Source organism: Ictalurus furcatus, chromosome 11, assembly GCF_023375685.1.
Source record: "Ictalurus furcatus strain D&B chromosome 11, Billie_1.0, whole genome shotgun sequence".
Classification (NCBI taxonomy): Eukaryota; Metazoa; Chordata; class Actinopteri; order Siluriformes; family Ictaluridae; genus Ictalurus; species Ictalurus furcatus.
In genome coordinates, this window is record NC_071265.1 from 26,669,643 (window position 1) to 26,686,638 (window position 16,996).

The following is a 16,996-nucleotide window of genomic DNA, read 5'->3' on the forward strand; positions in this document are numbered from 1 at the left end:
ACACACACGCAGGCAATACGACACGCAGCAGCGTGGAAGTGAAGAGAGCGAGAGGTACATGGAATACATAGAGAGCAGAGTGAGACAGGAGAAACGAAAGCAGGCATGACGCAGAACAACAGAAACAGTGTGTTAGTCAGTTAGTAGCTTTCGAATCCACAGGAAAGAACCGAGGTCTAGAAAATACGGACGCTTCAGTCAAACACTGCAGAGATGAAAACGTTAATTGAAGAGCAGCATCAGAAGACGTCGTCCATTCTTTTCTTTTCTTTTCAAAAGAGAAGGTCAGTAATTCCACTCGGAGGCAAATCTGTGATGAACAAGTGGTTAACACGAACAACACTAAAGTTACCAAGAAGACTATAAGACGCTTGTTTGCTTCCTAGCAAATAAATAAGTCTCATACAGTAAAAAGTACGATTTTTTTTGGAATGAGCCTAATACTGCTGTTTGCCTATTGTTAGAATACACATTCAAACACAAAACATTTAAATTTATATTAAAATTTCACACACTTCGATAATTATCTGGCAAATAAAGAACACCTCCTACATTTCTGAAATGGCATATACAACAGTTTTGACTACGCATATTTTAGGTAGGGCGTCTTACAGTCTGGTGTGGTAAGAAGAACAGGAGCTCGCAACTACGGTAAGGGAGCAACAAGAAAACAGGAAGATGAGGGAGGGTAAGAAGAAGGGTTAAGAGTGAAGGAGGACTCAACATGCAGGGCCAAGCATTTACTCATCACTCACATGTCAGCTATGAGGAGATCGGGCCTGCCTGAGCTGTGTATGCGTGTGTTCGTGCAGGAAGAAGGGGAAAAAAAAATGCAGGATGTATATGATCGTGTGTGTGCGTGTGTGTGTGTGTGTGTGTGTGTGCGTGTGTGTGTGTGTGTGTGTGTGTGCGTGTGTTAGAGAGAACGTATGTTTCTGAGCGCTACCTCCACTGCTAGGCTGTGGTCAGACATGGAGACACTGGTGTTGCGGTGCCAGCACACATGCATGGTGGTGTTGGCGCGATGGTGGCTCTGTTTGTCCAGAGAGCAGCGGGACGAGTTCACATCGTCCTCAGACTCCTGCTCCAACGACACCTCATCGGACGACCCTAACGTGGTGCGCAGGGAGAGGACAGGAGGACCGTTGGAGAGAGGAAAGGAGTAGAAAGGAGTGGAGATGAGAAAGGAGAAAAGGGAGGAGTGGAAGGAAGACATTGAGGAAAGAAGAGAAAGAAGAAGAAGAAGAAAAAGAGTAGAGGAGGAAGGAAAATGAGAAGAAAACATAGGAACAGAAGAATGTTGAAAGTAGAACAAACAAGTGCATTGGAAATTAGAGGAGAGAAAAGAAAGAAAACAAGGAAAGGAGTGGAAAGAAGGTGAAGGAAGAGAGGGAAAAGGAGGTGGAGGAGGAGTGTAGAGAAAAAGAACACGGAGAGGATCGGATGTAGGGGAGAAAAATCAGGGAGGATTGGGTTTTATATCTAACTCGAGCAAAGTGGTGAAGCAAAGGGATTTAAAAACTGAAATAATCCTCACTGTTGGAGCGATCACACAGGCTTGGGTCGAGAAATATTTCCGATTTCTCCTGTGACTTCTTCGCAATGTCGATCGCCATGTTCAGGTCCTCGATCCACTTAGTCATCTCTACTTTAGAGCTGAAAAGGTGCGACGGAGCGCGTGAGCGTGAGCTGTACGATGAAATGCATTTTATTATGTAGAACGTTAGGTGAGTCACCTGGCAGCCACCACGATGGTCCTCTGGGCTGAGTAGATGGTGAAACAGTGAGGGACTGACCACTCGTTCTCACTCTCTTCCACCTGGAACACAAGCACTCGTTAAACGCGACCACACACACACACACACACACACACACACACACACGTATACACACAGCCAGGTAGGCCTAAAGGAGCATGAATCTTTCCAAGAATTACATGTGCGGTCAGAGGCTGCTGGGGTAGTTCTGGACTCTACTGAAGCTGTGAAGCACTAACGGAGGAAGTCAGATGGTGCCATGTGAAGGTGACATGAAGGTGACATGAAGGTGTCATTGTGACCTCAATCAAAATGTGCTTAACCAGTCGAGGCCTGTTTAAATGAATATCACAATGACACAATGTGAATAATCCATTTTAATAATCTGTTAAATAGAAGAATAAGTTCCTTAGTAATAAACTGATTTTATTACTCTGACGATCAGTATGTTCTGTGCATGGGTGTCAGACTCCTGACTCATTCTCAGCAGCACGACAGATCTAAAAAGGTCATGTTACTGAATTAAAAAGGACTGAGATTGAATTGAATGTTTGGGCATCCAGCTAATATTTTAAAGCAGAGTGACTTGTTCTTGTCAACTGTTTAGTCTAGGATTCAGACATTCCTCACTGCTATACTGTACCAAGACTGACTCTGTCTCTGTCTCTCTCTCTCTCTCTCTCTCTCTCTCTCTCTCCCTCCCTCTCTCTCTCTCTCTTTCGTTCATTCATTACAAACAACTGCTGGCTTGCTCTGATTGGCTGCTAGAGGGAGAACTGGTGGATAAAGCTGAAGAGGAAACTCCAGGCTGCTGAGACTGTTTTTTCCTGTCCCAGATGTTAGCAAGTGTGTTATTGTTGTGTGTGTTGTTGTGAGCACTCTTGGTTGCCTGTTAAGTTTTTTTCCCCCCTTCTTGCTCGTAAGTTTCCTTGTTACAGCCTCCCTGACCCTAGACAGGGGAGGCATGTAACCACTGGGGGTTCGTCCATTTATTAATATAATTCGGACCCCTACAGCCACATTTTTACCGTCTTTGCGAACTCAGCTGTCTCATTATTAGAGTTGTAGAGTTGCTTTAAACTTTGGTGGGTGGGGAGATCCAGTATTTTTGAAAATATGTATTTCGATTTGATAAGGTTTACGCTGTCTCCTACGCTGGAGGAATTTAGCCATTGTAGAAAAAGCTTTTATTAGCGGACTTTTATAATATAGCGTCTTCCAGAGCGGCACAGAAACAAGTGGTAAAAGATGAGTTGTATTGCAAATTAGTAGAGGCAGGTACCTTTCCAGGACAAATATTAAAGCGGGGAGGGAAGAAACCGAAATTGGCACGGAAGGCGCGTCCGGTGAATCGAGTTCGTTAAGTGGCGGTAAAAAGGCATCTTGTCAAGATACTCAAATAGCACTGCAATTAAAAGAGCTCGATCTGGCATTAAAGAAGCAAGAGCATGAGACCCAGCTGCTTCGTCTGAGAGCTCTTCAAATTGAAGCAGGTCGTGACGTTAAAACTGCGCAAGCTTGAGCTCGGGTGCAAACCCTACACAGTCGACCAGCTCCTACACCTCGTCCTAGGCCGCCTTCCTCTAGTGGTCTTGATGCGTCTAAATCTGACTTCGATGTAGGTAAGTACGTCAAATTGGTACCGCCTTTTCACGAAGCAGAAGTAGACTCCTATTTTATTGCTTTCGCTGCCGAGTTAAATTGGACGAAGGACATGTGGGCTCTGCTGCTGCATGTAACCTCGTTGGCAAAGCAGAGGAAGTGTGTGCAGCTTTTCCAATTGAGGAGTAATTGGATTGTGACACTGTGAAAATGGCAGTTTTGAGAGCATACGAATTGGTGCGGGAGGCATATCAGCAAAAGTTTAAGTTACCGTTGCTCATGTTTGCTGTGAGGGAGACCATTCAAGACTTAGTCCTGCTGAGCTTACCCTAAATTCAGCAATAGCATGCCGAGTTTAGGGTAGATGTAAACAACATAATGACGGTGAAAACAACAAATCCATAAGCAATCTCATCATACTGTATTTCTCAGATGTGCTGCTAAATATTTACTGTACAACTAAAATTACACTTTGATCACAAACCCAACTTTCAAGGTTACTGTAAGATAAATGCATCAACCGCACCACAACTTCCCTGAAAATTCCCGAAACATTTCCACCTCTGATGTGAGTGCTCCAAGAGGGGGCTGTTCATATGGATGCAGTTCATAAAAATAGCAAACACAACCTGACACAAGGAGAGATGGGAAAAACTGGGAGAGTATGGACTCGGACTAAAGCTGTGTAGGAGTCTGGGTTGGCTTGTACTCACCGGAGCATCCAGCACAATGAGCTGCATGCAGGGGTGAAGCAGAGACATGCATGTGAAGCGAGAGAGGTGTCACGCTGCTACCACACCCGACACACACCCCAAGAAACGTCTCCAAAGTGCACTCAAACAGACCACAGAACCTCTCCTTAATCCATGTTATTACTCTATAATACCCCAAAACCTCTCCACAGTCCTCCCCAACATGGCGCAAAATCTCAAAATCCCCACACCTCAACACCATTCCACCATATTACCAACACACCCCAAAGGAAACCCAAAAACAGCCTAAAGCATCTCCAAAATCCTACCCAACATACCCCAAAACCACAACCTTATTTATCACAATGCTAAATTAAATCCCCAAAACATCTGCACACTCCCCTACCCAATATACTCAACCCTGTACACAGCACCATCCAAGCTCCATACCCCAAACTCTTACAACCAGAATGTCCCCCAAATCCCAATAACCACAGAATACTCCTCAAACCAAGATTAACATCAGTCTTTAGATGTGACACATATACTTAACCGTATCTACACTGCTACATAGTTACAGGTAACCTAGATGTGTGTGTTCAATATTATAATCCGTCCAGTCCTCTAGACTTAATACTACCAGACTAAGTTTATTTATTATACTGAAACGTATTATACTGGAAATGGCAAAGAAATATTTGCTTCAAAATACAAAATTTCACAGGGCGCCCCATGGTTATTTGAGTGAATCCTCTCTGGGCTTGGATGGCATGGTGTGTTTTTTCCAAAGTTGTTCTAGAGAGTTGTTTTTAAACACCAGAACACGATGCACCTACTGATGAGATTAGTTCTAGATTGCATCCTAAATTAAGCCGAACACTCGCATTTCACTGTAAGCCAAGGCAAATAAACAGCCACAAATCTCTCAAAAACCACAGCAGGGTCACTATCGGCTGTGTTTAAGACAGATGTAGACTGGGAAGAATTGTAAACACGCAAAGTTTGCTGTTCTGTAAATGGAATAGAGCCGTATACTCACAAGCATGCCGTGGAGGGGAAGCTGGCCATGAACTTTAAATTGGTTGGTGGCTGTGACGCCTTTGCTCGTGTAAAGGAGCATGTCTGAAAACTGAGAAGGGAGATTTGGGTCAGCTAAAGGTAAAGATGAAAGCTGAAAAGCCTGTACAAAGTTAGACAAACGATAAATTCATTAGCTAGTCGTAGCAAATCTAAAGTAATAACATATGGTGAGCTAGTCAGCAACTTAAGTCCATTGATAACGACTATGGGAAACGAATGACTATCTGAATATTATCCTCTTCTCACAAAAGCAACATGGCAAATCATATCTGCACCCTCAACAAAAAGTCTGTAAGTTTGTTAACCAAACGTCCGGCTATAAACTGCGGTATTCTGGACTTGCGTCGCATATAAATGATATGATATGATATGGTTAGCCTTTATATTTTCTCTCAATATTTCCATATACCGTGTTCCAGATTCTTAAAATAATATATGCCATACGTGCTCTCTAATCATCCTGCCCATTAAAAACACTTCTACCGCCAACTACGACGGACCTCTGCCGAGGTTGTCTGTAGTTAGCAGGAAGTGGGATTTGGAACAAGCTCTCTGTATAGATACAGCATCAAGCAGCATCACAACATTGTGAAGAAGCGCATTTAGTTTAAAAAAATAACCTACAGACCAAATAAAAACTTTTGTTTAGCCAAAGTCAATAAGGAGTGTTTTTTTTTTCAACCTTTGTTCCGGTTGTTACTACTTGTCTACCAGGCAACTAGGAACAAACAGTGTGAGCTGATGGTCATGGACGCCTAGGCTAGTGATTTGTCCAACCCTGCTGCAAGAGAGCAAGTGATGTGTAAACTCACCAGGAAAAACATCCTTTGCTGCAGGCCTTTCTTTGTAAGCTTATAAAGGCAGCCTTCCCTGATGAACTCCTGGTGATCAAAGAGGGATTACAAACCACAGAAACGACTGCACTAATCTCACTAATTTCAGTTCAATGCAGGCATGCAGTGCACAACATTAGACTTTGTTCGCCTTCAAATACATTAATATTATTTTAAATATAAAATAAAAAGCTTTCAAAGAGTAACATTTGTTATTATGTCATTTTAAAAGAGGCATGTTGTAGAATCTGAAAAAGACATTAAATAAAACAGGACCCGCACCCTGCCTGGAGCGGTGAGGTTCTCGATGCCAATCAGGTCTCGCTGTAGTTCCGTCAGTTTCTGGAAGTTCTCCAGTCGGATGAGGCTGGTCTGTAGCTGAGCTGTTATTTCTGCCACCTCTTTTAGGGCCTCTGCGTGCACACACACACACACACACACACTCTCTGTATATATACAGTAAATACAGCCCCTTAAACAAAAACACATCCAAGTTCATCTAAGGTTGCTGGGTGATGAATCCATGATTAAGGTCTGACCTATTAGAAGGTGCAGATGGAGTGTGTGAATGTGCTCACCTTTGCAGTCGTGGTGATCCCTGTGCTCGGGGGAGTAGTGTTTGCACAGGCGTTCTAGGATCAGCTTGTAGTGCATAAGCCTCTGGATGGGCTTGAGCAGGAAGGTGTTGAGGGGCAGGTAACACACCTTCTGCAGTTCAAACTCCTTATACACCGTCTCCAGCTTCTTTACACGCTTCGTCGCCTTCTCCAGCTCAGTCAGTACCTCGTCGTGCTTCTGTAGGTAGCTGGTGAACTCCTGAGGAGGAAATAAAAAATACAATAATTAAAAAAAAGGATATGTTTGATAAATATACAGAACTAATACATTTGATTAAACTGTGCATTTCAAATCTGTCTAGAATGTTCCATTCATTATTTTACTAAGAGCTCACCTTCAGCGCACACATGTTCCTCAACATAACATCACCGATCCTCTGGTAATCTCCCTTCACATGAGCGTTGGAGCGCCCCTCCCTGGTGACAAGAGGAAAGAATATTAGCAAGAGATAAATACTCTCACTCAATCAAGGGTGAAGTGCCATATCTGTGGGGCATCTTTAGCTGCAGCGTCCTTATAACATGAGACACGCTGAGCCGCATCAAAATACCACCGTGGACCAATCACAAGTACATCTCTTGCCAAATCCTTTGGCTTTAATTTCTGCGTAATGTTTATTCACAAATTTAAAGATCGCGAATGCTTTTCCATCTTCACGCTTGTGCAATTAAAAAAAAAAAAAAAAAAAAAAAAAAAGACAGAAGGCTGGACAGAATTTGTTGCTGGACAGTACAAGGCTTTCATCAATCTCAGTAACTGATATCTTGGGAAACGCATTTTAAAAAAATTGAAGACGGAAATGAAAACCTTAAAAAATAAAATAAAACAAAACACCAAACACACACAAAGAAATACCAGATCTATTAGAATAACCTTTTGCCAGGTTTCCATCATATGAAATAGGGTTGATTTTAATTGTTCTTTAGATCAAGTTTTAGAATAGGTACAGTCCAGAAACCCAGAGATGAAGCCTGTACTTTTAATATCAGATATGACACAAAATCACCAAAATGTAATGTTTTTGTGGGGTTTTTTTTTGTCAAGTCAAAAGCTAGGCTAAGTGTATGGATGGCAAATGGCCAAAAGTATGAAACTGCATCGAGTTACTTTAATACTGACGTAATTGTGCAACAAATGTACACAATGTGTACTGTGCTGTTGTACTCTTGCCATGTGTTGACGTCCTGGAATAAATCCACAAAATGAAAAGTGCCCTTTGGCCATGATTGATTATTTGCAGTAAGAAAGAGTAGACGGGTACCAAAGAGCCAGCCTCTGGTCGATTTCTTTGAGAAAGCCTCGATGGAACTCATAGATGGGGTCAATGTTGGAGAAAAGGAGGGTCATCAGGCCTTCAGGCATGGCATTCTCTTTAATCACTGCACTGCGGAACCACTGAGGAGATGAACACGCGCACACGAGCATGACATGAAACACACCCATATTAGACACAGACATCATCATCATCTTGTCTGTTTCAATGAGTCACACGTAAAGCAGATACAGACACTAGACCTAATATTGTTTCTGCATGTGCAGAACACATTCACACAGATAAATCACTCTCACAGTCACATTCCAAAAAAGTCTACCTTCACACACTTAACACTTTTCTTCGGGAACAGATTTGTTAGCTCACCACTGTGATAACCTCCAGGTCCTTCAGGTACGTCCTCTCAGTCATCAGAATCTCTTTGGCAATAAAGTAGGCTTTATCAGTCGGATATCTCTGTAGAGAGACACAATGAAGCGCACTTATTTGCAAATATATTATTATTATTGAGGTAGGTATCATTATGCCTGTAACATTATACATACAGTGCACACAAAAGTGTCAGACTCTTTTTTTTTTTTTTTTTTTTGGTTACATACCTGCCTTTACCCTTTGGTTGTTTATATACCTGCCTTTGTTTGGTCAAAACCAGTGCTCTATGTGACGAACATTTAAACGTAGTACTGTATGGCGTGACTAACTTTCCCTAGACAACCTAAAACAGTATACCTTCCTCCTGAGCTCCTCCTCCTCCTCTAGCCTGGCACTGCCACCCTCGTTGAGAACAGGACTCGAGGGTGCCTGGCTGGGCAGGCTGAGCGTAGACATCTGGAAGGACGTGGACACACTCAGGGGACATTTAGACCCAAAGGGAGACAGCTGGGGGCTATCCATTACGGGACCTGAGAGAGGAGAAAGAAGGACAGGGACAAAGTTAACGCAGACGTGAATAAAAACAAAATGGCAGTGGAAAATAACTGCAAGTACTTAATACAGCTGGATGAGATATTACAACTTGATGTTTTCATACCACATTGAATAATTCTCATAATGCATTGTATACATCTCATACCCGCATCCTTATTTACGGAAATATGTTTCCCCAAGCTGCACAGTTGCTCTGTGAATCCCAGTCCTGCACGGATGAATCTATCAATACTCATCCAAGTAGTATTCAATAACTTGTGATCGTGCCCGCAAGGGCCATCACTTGCCATGGTTGGTTCTCCGTCTGCGATTGTGTGTAATGTCCGAGTCTGCAAAACGCACCAAATCCAACCCAAACTATTTAATCAGGCCTGATGAATTCATTCTGAGGGCTCCGCAGGCGAGCCACTACAGTGCAAGAACATCGTTGTTGGTTTTTTTTTGTTTTGTTTTTTTGTCTACAAACACAAAACGTTTTATTTAAGGAGGAACACGACAGGGGAAAATCATCACAATCGGGGCAAAAACTTCAATCTGTACTATTATCAACTACTGCTCAACGCATCAATATTCGTCATTGTTGTAAAAGTACTGATAATACTCGTGATATTTCAAAAGCATAGTGTGACATAATGAGATCTCGATTACAAATCAATTGCATTCATTTTAACCAGCCCTTAAATCGTTTGGAGAAAAAAATATGGAAGGGAAAAAAAAAAAAAAAAAAAAAAAAAAAATAGCATGGATGTCACAGTAGTCACATTTGCTTTTAGATTACAATTCCCGTTAAGACGGGTTTTAATCTCCGCCTAGCAGACTAGTTTGGGAAACAATGAAGAGGACTGACAAACTGAGAAACACCTGAACATGAAGGAGAACAGGTTGAACTGGTCAGTCTAAAGGAGCGGTTCACACACACGCACAAGTGCACACTTATGTGACGAACAGAGCAAAGAAAAAGAAAAAAAAAGACAACGCAACATCTGTACTCCTAAGAGATAATATTCGGTTTCGAACGCAAACCTTTTACTCGGTTGCAAACGTGTACTGGTTTCGGTAGGTTTGCAAAAAATGTCATAGCAAATGTCAGTTTTGAATACTTAGCATTTTTAGGAGTATCATTTCTTGAGTATGTAGACCAGCTGTTCCATATAGCTTACACCCAAGAGCTCAAACTCCTAAATATTTGGACAGAGAGCAGCTCTGACGTTCCTTTAACATCAAGCTCAGACTTGGCATTGAGGGTGGGCAGGATAGAAAAAAAAAAAAAAAAAAAGATGACTGACAGTCGGAACCGTCACCTACCAACAAAGGCTCCCCAAAACTGTCAACTTTCAAGTCACAAATTTCAGAAAGGAAAAGCATGAAAGCTTTACACATAGAGCAGCAGACTATTTAGTTTTCATAGAACAAACAGATCTTGGGGGGGAAAAAAAAAAAAAATGAGTAAAGGAGACAGCCAAAATGGAAAGAGAGAGAGAGAGAGAGAAAGAAAAAAAAAACACCTCATTGCCTCGGAAAGGAAAGGAAAGGAAAGATGTGACTGTATGACCCGGAAGTAATTTCTGAAAAGGAGGCTTATCAGGAACATGGCCAGGCGGGACAGACGGTTTACAGTTTAACTGCAGTGTCCCACTGGGTATGACACAGGAGACGGGGGAGGAGGATAAGACAGCGTTAAAGGCACTTGGCCAAAATCCTGCACAAACACAGAGGTGACTCCACACAGGAAGAGTCGTAGCTGTGCATCTCTCCAATCGTAAATCAGAACAGATTTCTGTTCCGCAAAGCGGAGGAAAAGGCTGCAATTTCAGCACTCGGTAGCACAGTGCCAGAGAACTGCACGGTCGTTTCAAAGTGGACCTTTGAATTCTGATGTGCCACACCCAGAATGTGATATTTGTTCAAAATATATATATATATATATATTTTTTTTTATCTCAAAATATAACTAAAGACTAGAGAGTTTTTGATCATACACAGAACATCATGCTGGTACTCTAAACCCAAATGTAACAAAACAATTAGACGGCAATAAAACCTGCAGTCACTTAACGTTCACGATGACGTGCAGAATACTATGAGAGCGTTTGGAGCAGAACTTGCCATTAGGAACTGATTTATGTTTAACTCATTTACATTTAGAGCAGCATTTTAACAGAAAGAGCAGCGTGACACTAATACAAATCCAACTATTTGTATCCTGATTGAGAACCGGTATCCGTTTACCATTGCATAATGATGTCTATTAAGACAGACGAAGTTATCTGGAAATTAAGACTGGTGACTAGTAATGGGCATGCTTAGTAAAATACCAATCATAATCTGCACCTCGGTTTTTTGTTTTTTTTTTTTAATTCAAAACTTTTTTTTATTTGCATGCGTGCGCCACCGTTATACTGAGCATGTGACATGGTTACCGGCCTACAGTAACCCAAAGTGTGCCAATACTTTCATGAGTGAAAATGGTGAGTAGCAAACTTTCTATTTTTGATATATTTCAATATCATCTGACAAATGAATCGTTAGGTGTTTTCTGCGGTTGTATCTTGAACAGTCTTTTATCGTGCACCACGTACGTTCTACAAAATCATTCCCTCTGTAATGAGCGTGCAGTGAATCGTAAACGAACTGAAATTCAACTTAACTTGAAGATAGCTGCAGCATGATACTCAGTTTAACCTGAAAGATATCTCGGCAGCAAGACAAGATTACGGTGGCGAAATCAAATCAAACGTGAAACGATATATCATGAAGAAAATGGCGATATTACCTCCTAAAGATCCAGAACAAACAAACAAACAAAGATAGATATCTGAAACGAGAACTCTAATGTCCAGTTAAAAACGGCGGCTGTCTGATTTGAATGAGGATTACATCACTATTTCCACTTCCACCCATATGTCCCTGTTTGGTTTGCTTAAACCTGGTAAGAAGGGTAACCAAAATGGATTCAGCTCACTTTGCATCTGAAAGGACAAGGTGTGAGGAGATCGTGGCCTTGTTACCGTATCGTCCTGTACTTCACTGTCCAGTGCTAGTGCTGTTTTCATTCCACACGTTCTATATCCAAAGTGAACAACCCAAGTACTGAGCTGAGAATTCAAGACCTTTACAGGCCCAACACCAGGAGCTGAAACCATGATATTACTGTCAGTAGCAGAAAAATGTAACTGCTGCGGTATTAACACACAAACTTGACCCCATCTCATTTTTTTTTTTTTTGGTATATGGATAAACAATGCTTCATGTTACCACGTCTAAACCCTCTAATTTATCCTGCCTGCTTTCAGGTCTGGCTTCTCCACTAATGTTACTCCTTTATAATCAGTGATCTACTATAAGTTGGGTTCTTCTGAAAGTGACAATGAGAACTGGCAATGCTAGTTGCATATACTTAAGAGAATAAGAAAAATCAGCACTTCTTGGACTCCTGAGTTAGACAAATATCTAAAAGATCCATACGATCAATTAGAATCCCAATGAAACAGAAACACAGAGCATAACTAACCCTGCTTTGTAGATAGGAAGGATGATACATAAATCGCTAAGACCCTATATATATATATATTTATTTTTTTGTGTGTGTGTTTATTTATTTATTTATTTATTTATAATAAAAGATCTGCTGGCTGGCTTCACCTATCTTGCCGGAAGCACACATTAGCCTTCACCCTACTGGAGTTGTATCAGACATGATATAGGGAGACCTGGATCATGGGGAATAGCCCTGCACTTCACTGGTCGGAAACAGAACCTGAGAGTGAAACAAAGATGCTTTCAGAAAGGTTACATGTGGTGAAACACACCTGCTCCATGAGAAACATGATAAATCAAAGCCTGAACCGTTGTAAAGATTATGTGGAGGTACCTCTGGATCTTCAGTAACGTACTTTAGCGGCCGCCGTGGCACAGGAAAAACAGACGCCGTTTCATCATCTTGGCATCCGATGCTATATACTACTTACAGCCCAGGCCTGGCTGGGAATCCGTGTGTTTTTACACTTTCACACATCTGCACAGGGCAGTGCCTAAACCACAGCACCTGGCTGCAGCATAATGGGCCAATTATTCCCCAGCCTTTTAAGAGCACCGAAAGCATTCGTTTACGTTTTTCCGTGCCACTGGTCTGTAATCTTATGAAAGGGAGACTCTCATCCAAGATTACTCAAACAACCGAACGTATTCAGACGATCATAAATGGAGGAATTTCAGCATGATTAACTGACATAATTGTTAGAATTATTTTCAAAAGCAGTGTATTCAGTAACTCTATGAATCGAATCAAATCGAGCATGAATAAATATATTAGTTGATAGGCAGCAGCACCAGCATTTAAAGCCTCTTAAAGATATTTTAATAGGACATATTAGTCATATTTGCAAATTGTTTATTTAAAAAGAAAAGAAAAAAAAACAACATACATACACAAGTACACTTTTTCACATTAAAGTGTTATTGATTAGGCACTTTTTTAAGGTTTTGTAGTGATTCTGAAATTAAGAGCTTTTCAGTGAAATGAAGTGGTCTTTTTTCTTCAAAAAAAAAAAAAAAAAAAAATAATAATAATAAAAATTATACCAGTTATTAATTTAATAAAAATCAAGGGGGGGGGGGGGTGGAAGTAGGAAGGGAACAGGAAGATAATACTCAAAGCAAGGAAGATCTTGAGTTCTGCAGAGATTTGTGCAGCGTGACGTTCTAGTTTCTAGATTTCTAGTTAATGGGCATAACTGACAGAATGAATAAAATACAGCACACAAATACGTGGCCATCATTACAGTTTGGAACGTTTCCGTCTGTAGGCGAGGAGCACAGCGGGTTAGTTAGTGGTCAACCTGGCTCAGATTAATAAGCCAATGGTTTGGAGTTTGTGTTATTAACTATGTTCCATATTTATCTATACAATTTGACATGACTTTATGATATTAATGCTTATAAGCTTAAATTGCTTTCTGCTCATTACTAAACCTTCACCGGACTCCTGCAAGACTCGATAAGAAAAGCAGCACGTTGTGATCACCTTGCTTTGATCTTACCATCCAAACACTTGTGAGAGAAAGCTGCAGGGTTACCGCAACGCTCAGGGTGAGTAATGTGTCTACGTGAAGAGCAGACGCCCAGGCTTCATAAACAAACCTTTGACCATCTTGGGTAAATCTTCTGCTGCAGCTACAGCTTCAAAGCAGCATTAAAACCCAAACAGATGTTTATCGTTGCAAAAGCTAACCAGAGTACATCGGGTTATGAAGTCAGAATGCATTAATGCATTAAGAATTTAAAGTCAATTAAACAAACAAAAATTGCTCGAGTCTATGCACGTAATCGTGCATTTTTTCAGATCATTTCCAAAAACAGAATTTCAGCATGCCTCAAACTCAACTAATGCCACATTGACAGAGGTCCAAGCTTGTCCAAGGATGGAGGTAAGGCAGTTGGATGGCTATTCTGTGCCCAGTTACACTGCTCGTCCTCGCTTGTGAGAGTAGAGAGGGGCTTTAGGAGGAAACGACTGCACACAATCGGTGCTGAACACAGCTTTGCCAGCTCTCAAAATGACAATGAGAATGAACTCGCCCTTAAAATGACCTAAAAACTGGTAATCCACAGTCACACGTCAGCTTATTCCCTACGCAAAGGTTTTCTGCATCTGTCGGTTAAAATCTTTTTATAGCTCTTTCGAATTAATCTCTGTGCCATTTAGTGTATTTTGTACTGAGGTAATGGCTAGTTTACAAAACCACAGCTGAAAAGTGCCACAGGAAGACAAACCACAAATCTGACAACTGAATTTAGTAGAAAGAGGACTGAAAAGAAACAGAGAGAGCCTGGGCGGATCGGCAAAGTGAAGCAGGACAAAATGAAGCAGGAAATGGAATTAAATGGAATTTCACAGCAGACAGAATGAGGATATTACATCACCCAAAGGGAAAACTGCATCGACCATGTCCCGTCTTGTGGTTTATATCTCAATGTATTTATGGAACACACCGCAGCCAAGAAACCAAGGCATTTAAGCAGTCTGGTCGACCCACAAAACCGCATCTGCACCCAACTGGTGTTTCCTGTTTCAGCCCTGTGTAATGTCTAGTACTGTACTGTCAACTTTGATCAATCCAGAAAGTTTACCTAAAGCAAAACCTATTTCGTTAACTAGATGCAACTATTTAAGACAATAATGGTCAATAAGTAAACACTGAGTATTTGGATGCGTGAGGAACTCAAACACAAAGCTAGGTAGGATAACTGGCTACATCATTTCAGTCAAAAGGTTTACGATTTCAAGGGAAAGCCGAAATCTAATTATAAACAGTACCTAAATCTGTGTTGGCATGGAATTAATGCACTTTCAATCAGTAAGATCACATAAATCCGATCAATCATATAAATCTTTTGAAGCTTAGTATAGCAAGGAGGATGAAGCACATTCTTCATTAAATACATCTCTGCAGTGTAAAAATAACTGAAGTAAATCATTTACATATATAGATATACCCAAGTATATAGGGGAGAGTTAATACTAAGTCCCATCCAAAGGGACGCGAATGCTCCCTTCAGTGAAAAATGCAGGAATGTGCTTTCAGACTACAATTCTTCTGTGCCAAGAACATTAACGACTCTGACACTATGCATGAGCTTGCATCTCGTTCATGAAGCGGGTTACATTCACACTGTTGGCTTTTTGTTGGCAGCGCACTGGAGTATTACATTCTCTGGAGTAAGAACAAATAAAATGGCATTAAATCTACGATACTAAACTGCGCAGTAAAGTCAAGCTACATAGCAATAACACCATCACCACAGAAAATCATTCATAAGGGAAAAAAAAAAAGTGTCAAAAATGTGACATGGGAAAACACTGAACAGCAGGGGGCACTGTGGAGTAAATCAATCATGAAATGACCAATATCGATGCCATGAAGCCTCAACCATACTTTGGCTCAAGGATTTTAACTGCTGCCAGTTTCACAGCTGATTCACAACAGCCCTGAGCAGAGTGCCATAACAGTCAAACCCACACCAGACACTGGAGTGGATATGCAAATAGTCAGACATTTTTGGTATGCAAAGTTCATGGCGTCTGACAATCAGGTAAAACTTACTGGTCGCAGGCATGTGTTGATGATCAGATATGCAATATATTCTGATATTCAACACACAATATTGTTACTGTGGATACATTAAAATATCCAATTTTTCAATTTTTGTTTTCTCTTTAAACTTGTGATGCACTTTACTTCGGGAATGTTTAGTCCCTTATTTTGAGAGTGTGACTGAAGACGCACCCGTTTTATTTCTTTGTGGTTTTTTTTGTTTAATAATCTGATAATTTATTTACAACTGTTTTCAAATGTGTTATCTTTGTCTCTTTTATTTAACTTTAAAAGGGTCAGTGTCAGATTATTATATAAAAAGACATAATAGCATATTGAGCAAGCAAAATATCAACACATGCCTTACTGCCAGCATGGATTTATTCCTTAGCTGGAATCTTTACACCAGCATTTTAGGACAACTGTTTTCGGTGGTAATATTTGACTATTTCGAAGAAAGAAAAAAAAAAAAACAGCTTCGGTCACTAACCTCTAGATTAATAAATGGGTTCATACTTCACAGTTCATTAAACTGGAATTGCATTAAAAGATGCAGCAAATAACAGACTGCTGTGTTTTTAGACTGAAATAATACATTCTGGTGCTGAATATGGCAAGAGCAATAGCGTAGATGATTTCGCTATTACAGCATAATTTCTAAAGCAGTGATTCTCAAACCAATACTCGGGTTTGTGAGCCACTATTCCAAACTGTAGTCTATTTCAATATTCTCCTTCAAAGTTCAACACTGGATTTAAATAACTGTGGTGGCCAATCATTTTCAACAATCGGTGCTTTTAGCACTATAGACCAGCCCAAAGATCAAGTGTAAAACTGATTTAAAACATCACCAAAAAAAAAAAGGCACAGAAAAGAATACAGAGCGGTAAAACAGGAGCGCTGAACCTGCACTTAAAACCTGGAGGAAAAATCTCTAATGTCAGCATTAAATCGTAGAAAAGGGTGATTGTAGACCCAGAAGGCATGTCATGACAAGACGCAAGCTTGAACAACATGGCAAACGTTTAGAAAATCTCGACACACCAGAAAGCAAGAAAGACTAGTGGCTAAGTGCACTATAAGGGAAAGTTTGAAGTAAAAAGTGGCAGCATGAAATACT

At 40.8% G+C, this 16,996-nt stretch overlaps 1 protein-coding gene across 1 annotated transcript in view; it reads right to left on the minus strand.

Moving 5' to 3' along the window:
- The window catches only part of farp2 (FERM, RhoGEF and pleckstrin domain protein 2), a 64,536-nt gene that overhangs the window by 8,599 nt on the left and 38,941 nt on the right, over positions 1-16,996 (minus strand). Inside the window, exons 14-24 of the mRNA XM_053637087.1 lie at positions 8,585-8,757; positions 8,222-8,311; positions 7,844-7,977; positions 6,917-6,998; positions 6,543-6,780; positions 6,247-6,377; positions 5,944-6,012; positions 5,091-5,180; positions 1,737-1,819; positions 1,538-1,656; positions 947-1,110 (exon numbers count right to left, since the gene is read on the minus strand). Coding sequence (XP_053493062.1) covers positions 947-1,110; positions 1,538-1,656; positions 1,737-1,819; positions 5,091-5,180; positions 5,944-6,012; positions 6,247-6,377; positions 6,543-6,780; positions 6,917-6,998; positions 7,844-7,977; positions 8,222-8,311; positions 8,585-8,757 — 1,373 coding nt within the window. The remainder of the gene's footprint in view (positions 1-946; positions 1,111-1,537; positions 1,657-1,736; positions 1,820-5,090; positions 5,181-5,943; positions 6,013-6,246; positions 6,378-6,542; positions 6,781-6,916; positions 6,999-7,843; positions 7,978-8,221; positions 8,312-8,584; positions 8,758-16,996) is intronic.